Source organism: Lissotriton vulgaris, chromosome 11, assembly GCF_964263255.1.
Source record: "Lissotriton vulgaris chromosome 11, aLisVul1.2, whole genome shotgun sequence".
Lineage (NCBI taxonomy): Eukaryota > Metazoa > Chordata > Amphibia > Caudata > Salamandridae > Lissotriton > Lissotriton vulgaris.
The window spans coordinates 144,303,768-144,325,070 of record NC_141699.1 but is presented as its reverse complement, the minus strand read 5'-3'; the positions used below and the strand labels follow the sequence as shown (position 1 = coordinate 144,325,070).

The following is a 21,303-nucleotide window of genomic DNA, read 5'->3' as shown; positions in this document are numbered from 1 at the left end:
CTCATCGATGATCTGGTACACGTGTCTGTTGAGCAGCACGTTGGAATTTGCCATGCGCCAGTGCATTGCGGCATTCCGTTCAACTCTTCTCCCCACGAGATCCGTCCTCTTGCTTTCCTTGTCTGGAGGTGGCCCAGAAGTAGTAGGGACACTGGCCCTCTTCCTTGCCGTGGCTGCAATGGAGTCTGCCGAGACCGTGCCTTGAATGTAGGGTGGGTCTTTGGAGGAATGTTTATACTTTTTCTCCGCCCTGGGAGTGACTACTTTGCAGGCTCCTTGAAAGCCTCTTTCCCCTGAGCCATGACGCTCTCGAGCATGGGCAGGTACTGGCTCCTTGTTTGAGTGGGAAGCAGTGTCTCTAGAAGGAAGTCTGTCTTCTGCTTCTCTTCGTCGAGTTTTACTTTGAAAACTGCAGCGGCATTCCTGATGACTGTATTGTAGACCCCAATGTCATCAGGCGGCATTGGGCCTCGAGGGATACATGTCGACGTTCTCCTCCGGGGTCTCTGTGTCGACGTCTTGCCAATCTATCTCCTGAGTCTCAGAGGATGCAGACCAGAGGAGCGTCCTGCGGTCGTTGTCCCCTTCATAATCGTAGTAGGAGGCCTCCTCATCTTCTTGTTCGTCGAATGCCTCGGCGTTCCCAGACTGTCCTACGACGTCATAGTCCTCCTCTTCCGTTATCTCGACTACCTGTGGCTTAGGTTTCGTCAGGACCATGAAGACTTTCACCCTGGCGTAGAGTTCTTTCCTTCGCTGCAGGATGTTTTCCATCTCGGCCTCGAGCCGTCTTGTTTTTCTCCATTTCGGCAGCGTGTTCCGCATCGAATGGTTCAGCCGGTCTTTTCGGCAGATAGCTCTGCACTGAGCCGATCTTCGGCAACGAAGGTTTCGGTGCCGAGCTGGCTTTCGGGTCCCTTGCCAGGGCCGAAGAGGTCTTCGGGTCTTTATCCCCTCGACATCGAACGCTCCTTTTCGGGGACGTTTTTCGACGTCTTTTGCTGTTCACCAGCTCTCGGCACCGGGGACACCTTCTCAGATGATCGGCTGGGCCTTGTGTGTAGCTGCGGGCGCCGAAGTTTTCGGCGTCTGCGCTTTCGAGGCCTTGCCCTCGTTTTTTCGAGACTCAGAGTCTCTCGGATGTTTAGGGGCCGTAGAGTCTCCTACCTTGTAAGAAGTCTTCGAATTATCCGTCTCTACGAACGTGTAGCCGCCGTCTTTGGCGGCGGCGTTGTCCTCTTCTTCGGATGATAGCCCCAGGTCCCGAAGGGACAGTGGCTGGCCTTTGCACTGCATGCTGGCGTTGATAACCCTCTGTCTGGGTCTAACTCTAAGAGTCTTCGGCGTGAAGACTGAGCAGGCCATGCAGTCCTTGCTTTCGTGGTCGACCGGTAGGCAAAGGTTGCAAACCGGGTGCCGGTCCTTCTGTGCGTAATTGTGGTGGCAGTTACGGCAGAATTTGAAAGGAGTGTTGTCCATCTCAGGCGTTCAGGGGGCCCCCTGAGCGTGCATTCTCCGATGGACGTCGAAGTTCTACAAGTTCTTCTTCTCCTTCGTCGTCCTCTTCGATGATGTAATCTCCTGTAGTCCTTCAATATCCTTTTCGTCAAAAAATGCGTATTTTTTCTTCTTCTTTCTCCAAAAATGTCTGGAGTTTTTCGGGAACGATCCAGACCCAACCGCGGAAAAAATAATCTGAAGATGGCGCCCAAGAGTGGGAGCTTCCGCAGGAAGCGTGCCGACGTCACCGGAAATACACCAAGAGACCAAGAGCTGAGACACAGACGCCCACCTGGGCTACAAAAATAACCCCCAAAACAAAGAAAAGACTACGATTCCGGACCCAACCACAAGACCGCGGAATAATGCACAGCATAGTGAATCCAGAAAGATTCACGCTGCAAAACTATCAATTAGTCTAATGGTAATTGTCCCTTTATGTACACTGGATCAGATGGTGCTGGCTTATACTTTTTATCCACCCTAGGGGTAAGGATACGTGCCCCGAGAGGATCGTTAAATATGTCGTCTACATGCCTGATCATCCCTTTCAGCATGGGTAACGTATGTGTTGACTTGTGTACTATTAAATGTTTCAAAAAGGAAGGAAAATGCTACTTACCAGTATGCATCTGTTCTTGGCATGTAGAGCTGCAGAGTTGTACACTTAGCATTAGATCGCCACCTGGTGTTGGGCTCGGATGATTGCAGGTTGTTGTCTTCTTGGAAGAAGTCTTCGTGGTCACGAGATAGGCGACTCCTCCCTTGGACAATACTGCGCATGGGCATCGGCTCCATCCTTAGATTGTTTTTCGCCATGATGGGAAATGATGGAGTTAGTGTAAGTAAAGAAAAAAAGGATGTCCATGTGTGTGCATCCAAGTAAGATGAAAAACTGGAATGGATACAAGTCCCGGGGAGGCGGGAGGGCGTGTACAACTCTGCAGCTCTACATGCCAAGAACAGATGCATACTGGTAAGTAGCATTTTCCGTTTGAGGCATATGAGCTGCAGATTGCACACTTAGCATTGATTGTGCAGCAGTGTCTCCCCTAGCGGTGGTCGCTTGTATCCGTTGAAGTGGTTTGAAAAAGAGTTTTAAGGACAGCCTGGCCTACTGCAGCTTGCTGCTTGGCTTGCACATCAACACAATAGTGTTTAGTGAAGGTGTGTGGTGTAGACCATGTTGCTGCCTTACATATGTCCTCTAGGGGTATATTTCCTAAGAAAGCCATAGAGGCTCCTAGTTTGAGTGGAGTGCGCTCTAGGAGGGACTGTTAATGTACGTTTAGCCTTTAGGTAGCATATTTGTATACACTTAACAATCCCACCTTTACAGATGGGACTGCCTTTGTGTGGAGGAGAGAAAGATACAGTTTTGTTTTTCTAAAGGATTTAGTTCAATCTATATAGTATAGAAGAGCTCTTTTAACATCTAGAGTGTGTAAAGCCCTTTCCGCTACAGAGTCTGGGTTTTGGAAGAACACAGGTAACTCTACGGATTGATTTAAGTGGAAAGGAGTCCTGACCTTTGGAAGAAATTTTGGATTAGATCTAAGAACCACTTTCTTAGGATGTATTTGAAAAAATGGTTCTTCTATAGTGAAAGCTTGTATCTCACTTACTCTTCTAAGAGAGATAATAGCAACAAGGAAAGCCGTTTTCCATGTAAAGAATTGCAGTTCACATTATGTAGAGGTTCGAAAGGGGGTCCTAGGAGTCTTGTAAGGACAATGTTCAGCTTCCACACAGGAGAAGGTGGCAACCTGGTTGGGATTATTCTTTTTAATCCTTCCATGAACGCTTTGATTGCAGGTATTCTGAAGAGAGACAGATGTCTGTTTTGTAAATACGCTGCAATTGCTGCAAGGTGCAGGCGTATGGAAGCATATGCCAAATTAGACCTTTGCAGATGTAAAAGGTAACAAATGATATTTTGGATGGAGGCATCTAGGGGATCAATTTGATTATTTTTGCAATATATTGCGAATCCTTTCCATTTTGCGGCATAACAAGTTCTGGTAGTGGGTTTCCTAGCGTCTTTAATGATGTTCATACAGTCTGGTGGTAGGTTTAGATAACCAAGATCGCTAAATTCAGTTGGTTTGGGTCTGGGTGTCTGATTTCTCCGCTATCTGATTGTGAATTCCTGGAAGGTGTTCTGCCAACAGATGTATATTTTGAGGAATGGCCCATCTCCAAATGTTCTGTGCGAGCTGGGACAGTTGCAGAGTGTGTCCCCCCCCCCCCGTTTTTGTATATAGTACATGGCTGTTATATTGTCCGTCCGGATTAAGGCAGCTTTGTTTTGTACTTGTAGTTGAAAAGTCTTGAGTGCTAAGAATATGGCTAGCAGCTCTAGATAGTTGATATGGAACAGTTTTTGTTGATTGTTCCATTGACCTTGAGTTGTATGATGTAAGAGATGGGCTCCCCATCCTGTGAGAGATGAGTCTGTTGTGAGCACTACTTGTGGAAAAGGTTCGAGGAAAGGCCGCCCTTTTGTCAAGTTTTTGGTGTTCCACCACTGCAGAGAGCGATGCGTGCGGCTGTCCACCAACACCAGGTCTGTTAGCTGACCTTGAGCCTGGTTCCACTGCTGTGCTAGGAAATCTTGTAACGGGCGCATTTGCAATCTTGCGTGTGGCACTATGAAGATGCAAGATGCCATCATGCCTATTAGTCTCATGAACACTCTGGCTTGCAGAGATTGTTGTTGTTGGAAGACTGTGACCAAGGCTTGAATGCTCTGTATCCTTGCTGGACTGGGATACGCTAGAGCTGTAGATGTGTCTATTGTAGCCCCTAGATACTGGTGTACATGGGAAGGCTGCAGGTGCGACTTGGTGTAGTTGATTGTGAATCCAAAGTTGTGCAATGTTTGAATTGTGTGTTGGGCACATTGATTGAATGACTTGGTTTTTATAAGCCAATCGTCTAGATAAGGGAAGACATGTATCTGCTGCCTTCTGAGATGTGCTGCTAATACTGCTAAGCACTTTGTTAACACGCGTGGTGCTGTTGTTACCCAAAATGGAAGGACTTTGAACTGATAGTGTTGTCCTTGTATTATAAACCGTAGGTACTTTGTGAGCAGGGTGTATAGGAATGTGAAAATAGGCGTCCTTTAGGTCTAGTGTTGAAAGGAAATCGCCTTGTTGCAGTAGTGGGAGCACTTGTTGCAGAGTGATCATATGAAAATGATCTGATTGTATGTACTGATTGAGGGCCCGGAAGTCGAGAATTGGTCTTAGTGTCCCGTCCTTTTTGGGAATTAGGAAATACAGCGAATAAACCCCTGTTCCCTGTTCTTCTAAAGGAACTAATTGAATGGCATCCTTTTGTAAAAGTGACAGAACCTCTTGGAGCAGAGTCCGGTGCTTTGTAGACATTGGGCGCTGCCTGGGAGGTATGTGTTAAGGGGTTGCTGTAAGTTCTAGGCAGAAGCCATGTTGGATAATTTGTCTTAACCACTTGTCTGTTGTAATGGAGTTCCAGACAGGCAGGAACTGTGTTAAACTGCGCCCTACAGGAGTGGAATGCTGTTGGGGGAGCAGAGGGAAGTCACTGTTTTGTGGCGGAAGAGGATTGATTGCTGTTACCGCGACCTCTTCCTTTGTTATTATTGCCTCTGTATCCTCCTCTAAAATATCCCTCGTTAGAGGATGCTTGTGTGTGAGATTTGAAAGATGTAGTGTCTGCTCCAGTTTGTTTGGAGCCTCCTCTGTAGAAGGAGCGACGAAAGGAACCTCTAACTGGTGTGGACTGTAAAGCCCCCATAGACTTGCCGGTTGTCCGTGCCTTTCTTAATTTTTTCGAGAATAGTGTCCACTCCTGGGGTAAATAATTGATTCGGATAAATGGTTGGTTTAAGATGGTAGTTTGCACTTCCTGTTTAAACCCGGAAATGCGTTGCCACGCATGTCTCCTAAGTAGGACACTGGTATTCACAGCTCTAGATGCTGTGTCTGCCGCATCTAGTGCACATTTTATAGAGGCATTTGAAATTAACTTGCCTTCCTGTATGAGGTCAGTTGCCTGAGCCTTATATTGATCTGGTAGGTGCTCAAGTAGTTTTTCTAATTGATCATAATGAGCCCTATCGTAACGAGAGAGGAGGGCTTGTGTATTAGCTATACGCCATATGTTAGTGGCTTGTGCAGCTATTCTTTTACCTGACGCATCAATTACTTTGGATTCTTTGTCAGGTGGGGGTGCTTCGCCAGAAGATTGAGAATTTACCCTTTTCCTAGCATTGGATACAACTAAAGAATCTAATGGCAGGTGTCCTTTAATGTAGACTGGGTTTGTGGGTGCAGGCCTATATTTTTTCTCAATTCTGGGGTTCAAAATTCTAGTGCGTACAGGGTCTTTAAATACCTCTGGAGCATGTTTGATGACCCCCATAATCATGGGAAGAATTTGAACAGACCGTTGACTGTTCAAAGCTATCTAGGAGAAAATCCTCCTCAGCTTCATCAAAGTGCATAGTGCATTTATGGTAAGCAGCAGCTCTGTTTAACAAATGGCCAAAACTAATGTTATCCCCCCCCACCACGGCTACCAATATCCCAGCCTACCCATAACACCAACTTCCTCCCTACCTCATCCACACCCCTCCCGTCCAAAACCTCTCGCCTCCCTAACCCCATCCCGCACACCAACACAACGCAGACCTGCCCGAACACCAGCCCTCCCTCCCACCTGCACACGAATTCCATGGCCAGCCATTCACCCCTGACTGCCACTCCCACCCCCACCACCTACCTTACGATGGAATACATCACGGCCACCCTCAATCAGATCAAAGAGGACATTCACGTCATCAAAGAACTACTCTCCACATGCCCCATACACCGCCCACCCACCTCCACCCCTCCTCCCAACGTGTCTCCTAATCAGACGGCGGACCCCCACCCTCATCACGCCCCACACCAGGCGTCAATCCCTACTCATAGGCGCAGCAACTGCCCTCGTCCCCAGCATCGCCCCTGCAACACTTCACACATTTACACTTCCCCGCCAAACTGGTCCCCCACCCCTCCGACTAACTCTCGCTCTCAGCTATCCCCCAATCTGACATCAATCCCAGCTCTTAATCGCAACAACCGCCCTCACCGCACCCACAACTCTTCTTCTGACCTCGACACACTCACCCTTCTCCGCTCATATGACCCAGCCCCCCAAACTCACACAAGCACCCCACACCGCAACATTCCCACGATACACCCAAATCCCCTTAGACCACCCACACTAAACAGCAGATCCTCCATCCCCAATAACCTTAGAAAAGTCCCTCTCTCGCTAGAACCATCTAACACCCTCTACACACCCCGTCTCAAATGCGCTCTTCTCAACTGCAGATCGGCCATGAAACACTCAGCAGCCATTGCTGAACTCCTCTTATCGCAGGACCTTGACCTAATCATCCTGACTGAAACGTGGCTAACTGAATCCTCGACACCCATAATGGACATTCTGGTTCCTCCCAACTACCACATTATCAGGCTCGACAGAACAGGCCAAATAGGTGGCGGAATAGCATGCATATACAAGAACAACATCTCTGTTCAGAAAGTCAATTCCACATCCCTACCATCCCCAACATCCTGGGAATACATCTGCCTCGACATTATTAGTGAGGGCAAACCGATATGCTCTCTGCACAGCATTTACCACCCACCCAGGGACAACCTCACCTTTTCCCAACAAATCATGGATATGATCTCAACCAATTCCGGACGCCAGCTCACCCAAATATACCTTGGGGACTTCAACCTCCACTGGAATGACCGCAACGACGCGGTGGTAAATAGTCTTAAAAATTTCCTCGATGCCCTGAACCTCACCCAAATATGCAACAGCCCGACCCACGAGAAAGGCTCTAACATCGACCTGATCATCTCCAAAGAGCACTCTATCCAACTCGAATCCATCCAACCATGTGACTGGTCAGATCATCATATTATCACATTCTTTATCAACGAAAAAGTCAAAGTCAACCCGGCGCAACTCTCCAAGCCCAAAGTCTGGAAAAGAGACTCGAAAAAGCTCAACCCTGGCTCTCTGCCCCCTAACAGCTGCAACCTCCTACTCCCTCCTGCAGGCGCCTCGGACGTCCAAACTCTGACTGACCACTATCTCAACACTATGACCTCTATAATTAATGAGGCTGCACCTATGCAGCTAAAAAGAGTCTCTACTAAAATCTCCAAACCATGGTACGACGGGAGTCTCAACGAAGATAGAAGAGACATGCGAATGGCAGAACGGACCTGGAGATCAGCCCCCTCCGCAATGCACCTAAAAGATTTGAAGAAGAAGAGAAACGCCTACTTCAGGAAAATAAAACGCTCAAAATCGGACTTCTTCCGCCTCCAACTTAACCAAGCAAAGAACCGCCCGAGAAAACTGTTTGAGCTAATCAAATCGCAATCCAAGGAGCAACCACAACCACTCAACACTGGGTGTGAGGCACCCTCATGTGAAAACGTCGCTGCTTTCTTTATCCAAAAAACTGACAAAATAAAAAGCAATCTCCTCATTGACGCAAGCCTCTACTCCAAACCCAAATGCCCAGCACCCGCTGAACCAAAGAACAATGCTTCATGGTCAACCTTTGACACATACTCGGAAGAAGATATTGGCAAATTACTCAGCACCCTGAAACCATCCAATCACCTCACGGACCCCCTCCCTGCCTTCGCAGTAAAAGACTTTACCCCTTTACTTCTCCCTCTCTGGACTAAAATCATCAACAGCTCACTCCAACAAGGAAGCATACCTGACTCCCTCAAAGTTGGTCAGGTCACACCTCTACTAAAGAAACCAACAGCCGACCCCTCTGATCTCAACAACTACCGTCCCATCACCAATATCCCCACTCTCGCCAAACTGCTGGAAAAATGCGCACAACTACAATTGACCAAACACATTGAGCAATTCGATCTCCTCAACCCTCACCCGTCAGGCTTCCGAGCAGGACACAGCACAGAAACGGCTAGGACTCACATAATTGACGACGCACTTCAAATGCTAGACCAAAACGACACCTGCCTCCTCATCCTCCTTGATCTCTCCTCAGCATTCGACACCGTTAAACATGAGAATCTACTAGAACTACTTAACACAAGAATGGGCTTATCTGGAACTGTCCTCAAATGGTTCACTTCCTTTCTCCGCAACAGGTCGCAGAAATTCAAGAGCAACAACCTGATGTCCACGCCAGTACCTGTAACGCTAGGCGTCCCCCAAGGATCCTCTCTATCCCCAACTTTGTTCAACCTAGTCATGGAACCTCTCACCACCTTGCTACAAGCATCCAATGTACACTTTCACATGTACGCCGATGATACCAAACTTTACCTCAAATTACAATCACCCAATGACATCCTGCTCCTGAACTCAACGATCAGATGCACCCAATCCTGGCTTGCCGACAATCACCTCAAACTCAATGCCCTGAAAACAGAGTTCCTTCTGATCTCACCTCCAGCGAAAATATCCACCACTCAACATTGGCTTAAACTCCTAACCGCACTCAATGTCCAACCCACCATCGTAGACTCAGCAAAATCTTTAGGCATAACACTCAACACCAATCTAAACATGCAGCAACATATCAGCAAGGCTACAAAGGGAGCGAACTTCCAGATCAATACTCTGAGGAAACTTAAACCGTACCTCCCAGCCAAAGACTTCCAAACTGCGGTGCAAGCACTAGTCATCCCACGAATTGAATACGGCAGTACCGCCCTCTGCGGACTCCCACTATCTACAACCGCACCACTAAAAGCGTCTCTAAATGCTGCAGCGAGACTCATCACTGGGTCAAAAAAGCACTCCCACATTACCCCTGACTTGAAATCCCTGAACTGGTTGCCGTTTGAAGCCAGAATACATCTGAAAATCGCCTGCATGACACACAAGGCGGTACACCTAAACTCACCCGGCTACCTTGCTCAGAAATTGACAATCTCCGGGGGAATCAGAAACACGAGAGGCGCAAACAATCTTCTGCTGAAACCCCGAAAATTCCGGAAGGAAAAAACATACAAGCGCTCTTTCTCAGGAATGGCGCCTAGGATTTGGAACTCACTCACTCCCGAAACCAGGCTTATCTCCTCCACTACACTCTTCAAAAAAGAAGTAAAAGCTATCCTCATGGCTAAATACACTTGAACTACTATCTCGAACGCTATTAACACCCTGCAATGATCTGTATTACTTGTTTGACCTCTTTACTTATTTGTACGAGTTGTCATATCATTCACATGATTGGATTTGCAGTCACCCATTTGTATTATTTGTACTGTATGATCTACTGATTTGCTTATTTGACTTTGTTCCCTCATGTACCCTTCTTTACTGTGTGATCTATTGATTTACCTATTTGACTTTGTTCCCTCATGTACCCGTCTATGTAAAGCGCTCTGATATCTGCGAAGATCTTGTTCGTGCTATATAAAACTCTGAAAATAAATAAATAAAATAAATATCCTCTGGAGGGGAAGGTTTTGAAGGGTATAACTGTGGGTCAGGAATATCAGGCGCAGTTTGTGGGTTTGGCAAGTCCCATATACCGTCATCCACAGGGTATGGGAAAGGCTCATCTGTATCATCCCCTCCACCCAGACTATATTGATCATCAATAAAGGTGGAGAATGTGCAGGAGAGATTTGAGGTGCTATGTGAAGAGGATCAGGAGAAGGAGGAGGTGGTATAGGAAAGGAAAAGTGCATAGGGGATGTTGCACAGTCCTTTTTCTTGGCAGGAACCACAGGTGTGGGCACTGCATCTGCTGGTCTCTTTGTTAGGTGTAGCTCCTACATGGCCTGTTTTTGGGTCTATGTAGATCTTTTGTCGAGGCTCTGGCAAGAAAAGTTGCTCTTCATGTACAACCTTGGGCGTAGATTTTTTTCGGTTCCAGCCGAGGTTGTTTTGTGTGTTTAGCTTTGGGAGGTACTATAACGTCCTTTGGCGTAGTTTTCGGCTTGGTAGGCAGTTTCGTGGGCTCGGTGAATTGGCATGAGGCCTTGCGGGCTTCGGCAATGAAGGTGTTTTTGGTGTGGAAGCTAGTGTCTGCTTCGAGGCGTCGGACGATGGCATCACATTTTTATGTTTAGAAGTGGACGGCTTCGGAGCCGGTACTTCTTTCGGTTTCGGTGCCGAGCCATCTTTAGGTTTTGGTGCTGATCGAAGAGGTGGAATCGGCACGTGTGGCTTGCTTGGTGCCGAGGCACTAGAAGGCTTAGTTTTCTTCGGAGCCGGGCTCGAAGGCGGGGCTTTCGAAGCAGGTGTTCGGTCTTGACTGGGCCCTGCGGGCGGAGTGCTGACCTTTGCCTTTGGTTTTGGAACTGTATGTGGTGCAGGGGCAGTATTACTCACGCGCTGACCCGATGGAATGGAGTCATCTGAGTAGTCTGCCTCCGATACGATCTGGAGATCAGGTGAATCTTCTTCGGGAACCAGCGGAAACTCTTCATCGAAGATATCTTCCGGTTCCAGAGCTGATCTCCTCATTTCGTGTCGACGGGCCTTCCGATCCCAGATGGTTTTCTTCGATCGGAAGGATGCACAAGCTGTGCAGGTCAATTCGTCGTGTTCTGGCGATAGACAGAGGTTGCAGACCTTGTGGTGATCGCTATGTGGACACTTTGCTCGACATTCCGGGCATCTTTTGAACGGAGTTCGGTCCATGAGGTGTAGGCCGCACAGTGTCGATAGGCCCAACGGCCCGCATTGATGACCGGAATCGAGCTGATGGCGTCAAAATTATTGTAGTCGATATCGAAGGTAGTTGTTAGTAGTTTGAGGAAGTTTTGCGCTTCCGAGGTGCTTGAAAAGTGTTTTTCTTGCCAGAGTGGAGAAACTTTCATCTGAACCCAGTGGCGGAAAAAAACAATCTAAGGATGGAGCTGATGCCCATGCGCAGTATAGTCCAAGGGAGGAGTCGCCTATCTTGTGACTACAAAGACTTCTTCCAAGAAGACAACAACCTGCAATCATCCGAGCCCAACACCAGGTGGCGATCTAATGCTAAGTGTACAATCTGCAGCTCATATACCTCGAACACCCTCTTCGAAGGATTCTTTATGGAGCTGCACCCCATGGTAATTGGCAGCCCTGCCTAGTAATTCAATATAGTCTACACGGTCATCTGGCGGAGAGAGCCTGGTAGGGTACAAGATAAGATTGTTGTCTGTGGGCGAGTCAATGTTGTAGTCATCCCATTCATCGATAGGTCCTGGCTGGTGATCATCATTACCGTACCCATCCTCCTGATTGTCAGGTGTATGTGTTGGTTAGTGCTCGGGTGAAGTTGGCACAGGTAGAGACTGAGGAGAAGGTGCTGCTAGAAGAGGAAGAGGGGAAGGGTTAGTTCCTCCAATATTTCTCTTCTTCAAAGGTATGGGATATTTCTCTTCGATATCAGTCCTTTTTAGAGTCACTTTGGTGGTAATATGTCCAGTGTTAGAGTGAATGTACACCACCTTCTGTTTCGGGTCTGGTTTATTGAGCAGATCGTCAAAACTGTGCTTTTTAGGTGATTTTGGTACATCAGTCTGTTTTGATGTCTAAGTTTTCGGTGCCGACGGCTTAGGGGTTGGTGTCTTCGGATTCTAAGTGTTTTTCAATGCCATGTAGTCATGTTCCGAGCCGGACTTGGGCTTTGACCAGATGGCTTTGGCTCGGTGCTCAACTTGGAGTGGGGCTTTTCGGACCTGGAAGGCGGGGCATCGGAAGCGTGGTCTCGGTGCCGATGAGGGGCCTGAGGGCACGGGTTGGTCCGGAGCCTTCGTCTTAAGTTGACTTGGGAGTTAGGGAGTGTATTTACAGTATGTTGTCCATGCGGGATGTCTTCATCCTGATCAGAGCCGTCCTCGGAAAGGGAGATCAGATCCGGTTCTTCCTAGGCCCCGATAGCATCGCCGGCTTCATCCAATTGAGGTCCGCAGAGGTCCGGAATGGAGCCTGTGTGTTGGCTCTGTAGGTCACGGGGTCAAGCTAGACGGTCGCGATGCGCCTTCTTGGAGCGGAAAGCTTGGCACGCTTCTCAGTCCTGCTCACTGTGTTCTGGTGACAAATGCAGATTGCACACTTCATTAAGATGGCATCCGCCTCAGCTTTCGTTTCCTCTGCAGCCTACATGGCAGCCTCCTGCTCCTTCCCTAGACTGTTTAATATCCCCCCCACCCCCCTTTACCTCTGTCCTCTAGCGGGGACAAGTTCTTCCGCTACTTCACCATGCCACTGTAGCCTATGTATTTATTCAAAACTGTTTTTCCTGAACGCCGAGACCGGAGCAACATGGCTGATACCCGGTGGAGCTGCTAGACAGCTATAGAGGAGATTGGCCCTGGTTTCCCCTTGACTCTCACCTACCCAGCCAGACAATGGGCACATTTCTTCCTCGTCTCCCTGCTATGGCTCCTACCTCACTTCCCACCTATGAATTCTCGCAACATTGTTGCAGGGATCTCCTCTTACCAGACCTTGACCGTGGTTTTTACCCATTTACGGACTTGTGCCGCCTTCAACCCCCCCCCCCCCCCTATTTCTTGCTCTCCATCACCCTCCCCTACCGCTTTACTGCTTTCATTCTTTGTCTACTTCCTCTGCTCCTATCCCCTTAATCTCTCCCCTTGCCTGCTACGCCGCCTAGCCCCTGTCCCTTGTGCCCTTTAACTAAGCACTCCTCCACTTGTTGGGGAAAGATCCAATTACTAATACTCTGGAGTCTGTGATTCCTCAGAGAGTCCATAGCGCCAAGGGAGCCACTCACAGTTGAGGTATGGTATGGTGCCCCTTGCCAAAGCACTCCCCTCCCCTTTTTGGGGAAGGATCGAGTAGGTAGGCCTTGGAGTCTCAGAGACCCCTCTCAGAGAGTCCACTGTGTTAAGGGAGCCTCTCGCTAAGGAGTTGGGTGAAGGATAACACTTCCCCTGGGATCACAGCTTACTGACTTTGGAAGTAACTATTACTGGTCTACCTATTTGTGCCCCCGTCACCCTTCCCCTCTACTTTCATGCTGGGTCTCACCCTCCACCTTCTCTTTCCCTCCTTCATTCGCTGTCTACTTCCCATCTCCTACCCCCTCTCCCCTGAATCTCTCCCCTTGCCCGCTTTTTCCCTTACGCACATTTCCTTATTGTTTGTCTCGACCTAACATGTAACTATGTAGCTATACTCTAACAACTGTGTAACCTTTTTAACGATGTAACTTGCAACTATGATCTGATACTCATGTAAAGCGATCTGATACCTCATGGTCTAGCCAGCGCTATATAAAACCTTTCAAATAAATAAATAAAAATGTGAGTCGGTGCGCTGGTTTTTCGTGTGGCACCGAGGGCAGAAATTAAAGGGAGTATGTTCAATCGATTGCGAGTCGAACTAAGGCGGCTAGGCCCGACGGCATACCAAGAGCTTTCTGATCGAAAGAGGGTTTTCCTGAAATAAACACGATACACAAGGAATGGAATACGCGATCAGAAACAATACAGTCGAGGGTGAGTGTTCTACTCACCGAGGGAAACCGAAGGAGCGGTGTTGAACCGGAGCGCAGTGAGTAACATCAGAACCCAATGGCGGAAAAAAACAATCTAAAAATGGAGTCTATGACCATGCGCACTCTCACCGAAAGGAAGTCACCTACTTCGTGACTAAGAAGACTTCTTCAAAGAAAAACAAAGTGCAAACATCCAGACCCAACACTAGATGATCTATGCATAGCATGGGATCTACAGCTCACATGCCTCGAACCCACAGTTATAACCAAACATGCATGTCATTTCCCATGTCTCGCTAAAATAAACTAGATACTTTCGATGGGGCCGTGACAAGGTAACAGACTGAAAGGAGACTGACAATTAACAACGGTAATTCAGCTATTTGCCAGCATTTGCGTCTCGTCAATATTGTGTAAGCACATCAATATAGCATTGATTAGACCACCCGTGGCACTTCTCCAATGTAACCACAAACAGAGTCATCCATCACAAATTCCCAATTACGTGCTCCAGCGCCTAGAAGTAACTGCTTTCCATTGTGCAAACTAAAACAAATTAGGAAACATGTGAATGACACAATGTGCTTGCAGATGAGCATATGTCATATGCGTACTATTTCAGAAAGCTTAAAGTTCTTACCTGCAGCCAATTCCTGTTGCTTTTGTTTCTCAACCAGCTCCTTTTCTCTCTGTTCTTGCAATTTCTTAGCTCTTTCCAACCTACAAAACAGTAATCTTTAGGTCAGAAAACTGCAAACCTCCATTCTCATTAAGTGCTTCATTAATATCACAATACAAAGCCAAATCCAGACTAAGCTAACAATACTGGTCATCAGCCAAAGCTTTTCAAGGAAAAGATAACTAAGTCACAGAAGAAAACAAGTTACTTACCTGTAACAACGGTTATCCAGTATTGGTATCTTTCATAAATTCACATGCCTGAATCATTCCCCGTCGCCGAGGCGGGAATCCCACGGTAATTATATATACAAAAGCAGTGCCGTAGAATATTCTGTAGTAGGCTGACAAGACTATAGGCCCCAAAAGGCCCAAAACTTAGCAGCCTATCTACCTCATTATATGAAAAAGTAGTTCCAACCAATTAGCTGTCAGCACCCTCTAGAACCTTCCCAGCAGAGGCAGTTCTCCTCTGATTTTCCAAGCACAAGTGAGAAGTATATATCCCGAATAAAGAACTGTTCTGCCGGGAGGAGGGTAGGTGTATGTGAATCTATGAAAGATACCAATACTGGATAACCGTAGTTACAGGTAAGTAACTTGTTTTCTTATCCAGTATTGGGGTATCTTTCATTGACACATGCCTGAATCAGAATAGCAAGCAGTAAACCCATATCTGTCGTTTGCCGAAGGTGGGAGACAAAGCGTAATTCTATATATCCCCCCTCATCCGGAAGGTTATAGAGCACTAGAAATGTAAATATACATAAATGCAGAAAACCTAAAAAGAAAGAATTATATTCAGATAACATTTTTCATATTCAAACAGCATTTGACAAGCAAAATATTAGTGTATTATGCATACTCTTATGTCATGAATAGAATATGAGAGACCTTTAAAAATCTGACCTTAATGAAGAAGATGCTGCAGCACCGCTTGTCCCACTGCTGGATCATCTTGTGATGCCTATTGCAAGCAGTAATGCTTTGTAAAGGTATGGTCACTCTTCCATGTCGCAGCTCGGCAAATGTCCGCCAGTGTGACTCCGGCAAATAATGCTGTCGACGCAGACATCATTCTGGTAGAATGTGCTTTTACCTTTCTGGCTAAAGGCTTGTTAGCTTTTTCGTGACAAAATTGTATTACTGAAGATAACCACCTGGCTATCGTTGCTTTTGTCACAGCTTGTCTCAGCGCAACTGGACCATAAACAATAAATAACTGGTTAGATTTCCTTATGTCTCTAGTTTTCTGAAGATAGAACTTTAGACAACGTTTCACATCCAGAGAGTGTAGGGCCTTTTCTGCCAGTGTGACAGGATCCGGGAAGAAAGTTTTTAACTTAACCGGCTGGTTTAAATGAAATGGAGATGGTACTTTAGGAATGAATTTTGGATTTGTTCTCAAGGTGATATAATTCTTGGAGAAATGAATGAAAGGTTCCGAAATGGTGAAAGCCTGAATCTCACTCACCCTCCGGGCTGAAGAATTTGCAATTCTTCGAAGGAACGCTTGCAGAGAAAGGAAAATGGCTCTTAATTCGAGACTGTTGATGTGTTTCTGCCGATATTGATGAGACCAACAGCCTTGAATCTGGAGGTCCTGGAGATGACCTCCCCATCCCTTCCATGGATGCATCCATGGTCAGAATGAACTCCGGAAGGGTTTGAAGAAACGTTAGACCCGGAGACAGATTGCTTTCTTTTGACCACCATTGAAGAGCATGCTTCATTCTGGGTGTCACTTTTATGCGATCGTCGAAACACTCTCCTATTTGTTGCCATTGTCGGTGCAACTCCTCTTGCAGTGGCCTCATCCTGAGTCTTGCGAAGGGGACTAGACTGATCTCTGAAGAGCACATCCCTAGAAGAGACACATCTGTTCGGACAGAAAGTGACTTTCTTGTTGAGATTTGCCATGCCAGTTTTTGAAGTTTGTTCTGCCGTTCCTGAGACAAGAACGCTTTGCACTGTTGGGTGTCCAGTGAAGCTTGCAGAAAGGGTAACACCTGTAGGGGTTACAATTGCTATTTCTTTGCATTGAGAGTGAGGCCTAGATTTGAGAATAGATGAAGGGCGCTTCTGACCGCTTGTCTTGTGGTCTGTTTCGATGGTCCTTTGAGCAGCCAAGCGTCGGGATACGGGAAGACCTGCATCCCCTGGGACCTCAACGTTGCAGAGACTGGGGCCAAACATTTTGTGAAATTTCTTGGTGCCGATTTCAGCCCAAATGAGAGTACCTTGAATTGAAAGTGGACGCCAGCCACTGTGAACCGTAGGTATTTGCGATGTTTGGGGTGTATAGGAATATGGAAGTAAGCGTCTTCCAAGTCCAGAGAAGCCATAAAATCTCCTTTGTTGAGACAATTGAGCACATCTGTCAATGTCACCATGCGAAAACAGTTTCTTTAAGAATTAGTTGAGTTTGCGCAGATCCAGAATCGGGCGCCACACTCCCAACTTTTCCTTTATAAGGAAGAAGCGAGAATAGAATCCTCTTCCTTTCTGCGAGATTGGAACCTTCTCTATCGCATTCTTCCGAAACATGTTTAAGGCCTCTTTGAACAGTAAGTGAAGACGAGGGGGACCCTTGGGCGGGGTCGTAGGTGGTTTCTTTACGAACTCCAGAGTGTGTCCTCTTTCCACTAGGTCGAGGACCCACTGGTCCCGATGTGTCCTCTTTCCACTAGGTCGAGGACCCACTGGTCCAATGTTATGTTCCACCATTGTTGGTAAAAGGCGGAGATCTTCGCGCGCACAGGGAGGGAAGGATTGTGGACTGGCGTCCGGCATAGCTCATTGACGTTTATTTGAATCTCGTCCTTGATTATTTGATCTTCGTCTTCCTCCCTGACAAGAGAAATTGTTGGAGGAAGATTGCCTGTATGAAGATTGTTAATACGGTTGCTTATACTGCGACTGGTATGGCCTGTTCTGTTGATTGTGGTAATTTCCTCTGGAAGAAAATCCACGACCTCTTGCTCCTCTTAAAGAACCTCTTTTATATTGCAGGGTACCAAGCGATTTTGCATTGTCTGTATCCGTCTTGATGGTTAGTAAGGAGTCATCAATGTAATTACCGAAGAGAGTCCCCGTCGTAAGCCATATTGAGGATTTTTGTTTGCACATCAGGTCTGAAGGAGGATGCTCTGAGCCAGCCCTGTCGTCTAGGCACCGCAGCACCCGCTAACTGACGAAAGTTAGTGTTTGCGATGTCTAGGGCGCAATCTATTATTTCCGAAGCCGCCCTCTCTCCTTCAAGCACTATTTTACGTACTTCCTGCGGACGATCTTCCGGTATCAATTCTATGAATTCAGATAGTTCCGAGCACATCTGTCGGTCATAGCAGGCAAGAATCGCAAGAGCATTTGCTGCCTTGATGGAGGATGCAGCATTGGTGGAGAACTTCTTCCCTATTAGATCCAATCTCCTGCCCTCTTTGTCCGGTGGTGTTGAGATTGGAGTGGATGGATTTTTGACCTCTGTTGAGCAGCTTGGGATATCACAGAGTCCGGACGTGGGTGGCCCACCAAACAAGATGGAGTGTCTGGCGGTGCTCTATACTTCTTCTCAATACGAGGAAGGACTGCCGGGATAGAAGCGGGTGTCTTCATAATCTTAAGACCTTCCTTCCAAACAAATTCTATAATGGGTATGGCCCTGGTGATCTTCCTATACCCCTCTTTAAAGTAGTGAAAAAAATGTTCCGACTGCTCAATAGTAACAAATAGTTTCTTACCTGACGGTGTAGATTTGCAGCTTGTAGATCTTTCTGGATTCACTATGCTGTGCATATTCCGCAATCTGGTGGTTGGGTCCGGAATCGTAGTCTTGTTTTCTTTTTTCGTAGCCCAGATGGGCTTCGACGTCCCACCATTTGTTGTACCTTCGGTGACGTCGGCATGCTTCCGGCGGAAGCTCCCACCCCACTCCTGTTAGCTCCTGCCCCTCTTGCTTGTGCAAGAATTGTATTGTTTGTGCGATCCATCGAGCTATGGTGTTCTTAGTCACGGGTCTACCCATGTAACTGTTTGCGAAGGATACGAAGAACTGTTTTGTCTTCCTGTGTTCTTTTGTCCTTTCAATGTAGTGCATCACTGCCCTTCTTGCGTCTAGAGTGTGGAGCGCCCTCTCAGTGCTTGTCGTGGGGTTCTGGAAGAAGCTAGGAATCTGAATACTCCGATTCATGTGGAACCTTGACACCACCTTTGACATGAAGTGCGGGTCTGTTCTCATCACGACCCGGTCCCTGTGTATCTGGATGTAGGGTTCCTTTAGTGTTAGTGCCTGTAGTTCGCTCACCCTACATAGCGAGGTGATTGCTACCAGAAAGGCCGCTTTCATTGTCAGCTTTTGCAGTGATGCCTTGTGGATGGGTTCGAAAGGTGCTTTCATGAGCTCTGTCAGTACCACATTCAGGTTCCAAGCCGGTGGCGGCATCCTTTTTGGTGGCGCTATTCTCTTAGCCCCTTCCAGGAATCTTTTTACTACTTGAGATGTAAAGAAGCTTCTCCCTGTTTCTCCTCTTGTGTATGCCACAAATCGCTGCCAGGTGTACCCTCAGCGAGGATGAGCTTAGCTTGGCTCTTATTAGGTGCGTGAGGTATCTTAGCACCGTTGATTCCTTGGTCAGCTTTCTCTGGAGTTTTTTCTTGCAGCTCCATTGAGTGAATCTTTTCCATTTTTCCCCATAGCACTTGCGTGTGCTGGGCCTCCTTGCCTCTCGCAGAACCCGTAGGGTGTGCAAACTAAGTCCTCAGGAGCCAAGCTGATATGCTGAGGCCCTCCGGCTCTGGGTGTAGAACTTCTCCCTTTTCCATGGAGAGTAGGTCTTTTCTTTTTGGGAACTTGTGGGGTGGACCCTCTGCCATCTCCATTATCTGCGAGTACCAGGTCTGCCTGGCCCATTGTGGCCCACTGTGGTGCCACCAGAATGAGAGTCATGTTGCTCGTCATGCATTTGTTGAGAACCCTGGGAATCAGTGGAATCGGGGAAAAAGCGTAGGTAAATGTGTTTGACCAGCTTATCCATAGGGCATTCCCTTGGGACAGTGCCTCTAGTTGTCTGGATGCAAAGTACTGGCATTTTGCATTCAGGCGTGTTGCAAACAGGTCTATTGTCTGAGTGCCCAACCTCCTGAATAGTCTCTCTGTTTCCTGTAGGTTGAGTTCCCACTCGTGGGATGCTGAAGTTTGCCTGCTGAGCCAATCTGCTTCTACATTGTCCTTCCCTGGCATGTGTATGGCTAGCAGGTCTATTTTGCGTGGTATTGCCCATCTCCAGATCTCCTGCGCCAAGCTTGACAGAGGGAATGATTGTGTTCCCCCCTGCTTGTTGATATAAAACATCGTTGTGGTGTCTGTCTGTATCAGCACCTTCTGGTTGTCCAGTTGTTTCTGAAAGGCCTTGAGTGCAAGCAACACTGCTTTCAGCTCCAGGAAATTGATGCGTTTGACCGCATCCCCTGGGCTCCATAGACCCCTAACTCTGAGCTTGTTCAAGTGTGCGCCCCATCACTTCTGGGATGCATCTGTGGTGATGGTCACTGTTGGGTCCGGTGGCGTTAGAGGCTTCCCTATTGTTATCCTTTCTTTGGTCCACCACTTTATTTCTTCCTGCACTTCGTGCGTTACAACCACTAGATCCTCCAAACTTCCTGTGGCTTGTGACCATTGCTGTTGCAGCCACTCTTGGAGTGGTCTCATCTGCAGGTGTACATTGGGGACCAGGTGTATGCATGACGCCATCATTCCAAAGATTTTGCTCACTGTCCTCACTTTCAGAGCTCGCCCCTTCTGGTAGTGACGTTTCTCCTTCAGTAGGCCGAGTGCCCTCTTCTCGCTGGGTAACACCCTGCATTGGACGGCGTTGATTTGAGCTCCCAGGAAGATCTTCACTTGCTCCGGTTCCATTGAGCATTTTCCCCATTGTATGGAGAATCCCAGGCTTGCTAGCGTTCTTGTGACCCGTTCTGCATGATCTATGCATGTCCTGTAAGAGCTTGCCTTTACGAGCCAGCCGTCGAGGTAGGGGTACACGTGTATCCCCTCTCTTTGCAGATGTGCGTCCACTGCTGCGAGGCATTTGGTGAATACCCTTGGTGCGGACTTTAGACCGAATGTCAGGGTTGTGAATTGGTAGTGATCCTCGTTTACTGTGAATCTTAGCATGTGCTTGTGCTGCCTGTTCATGGGGATGTGCAGGTACGCATCTTTGAGGTCTATGGTGGACAAGAAGTCCCCGACCTTTATCTGTGGGATGACCTCTTATAGGGACGTCATCTTGAATTTTTGAGTCTTTACATATTTGTTTAGGAACCGTAGATCCAGGATGGGTCTTCGGCTTTCGTCCACTTTTTGCACGGGTAAGTAGTTAGAGTACACTCCCCTGTTCCGTTCCTTGAATGGGACCGGTTTGATGGCCTCTTTGAGGAGGAGTTCTTGAGCTTCCTCTTGGAGCAATTGCAGCTCCCTTCCAGAGTGCTCTCTTTTTTTTGGCTTTCTGTTTGGTGGTCTCTTTTCCAACTCTATGCAGTATCCGTACTGTATGATGTTGAGTATCCACTTGTCTGTGGTTATTTTCCTCAACTCGGAGGAAAAATCTCAGCTTGAC

The 21,303-nt window shown here is 47.5% G+C and overlaps 1 protein-coding gene across 1 annotated transcript in view; it reads right to left on the bottom strand.

Moving 5' to 3' along the window:
* Positions 1 to 21,303, bottom strand: part of RSRC2 (arginine and serine rich coiled-coil 2) — a 183,855-nt gene that overhangs the window by 62,471 nt on the left and 100,081 nt on the right. Inside the window, exon 7 of the mRNA XM_086942948.1 lies at positions 14,652 to 14,731. Within this exon, the coding sequence (XP_086799074.1) occupies positions 14,652 to 14,731 (80 nt within the window). The remainder of the gene's footprint in view (positions 1 to 14,651; positions 14,732 to 21,303) is intronic.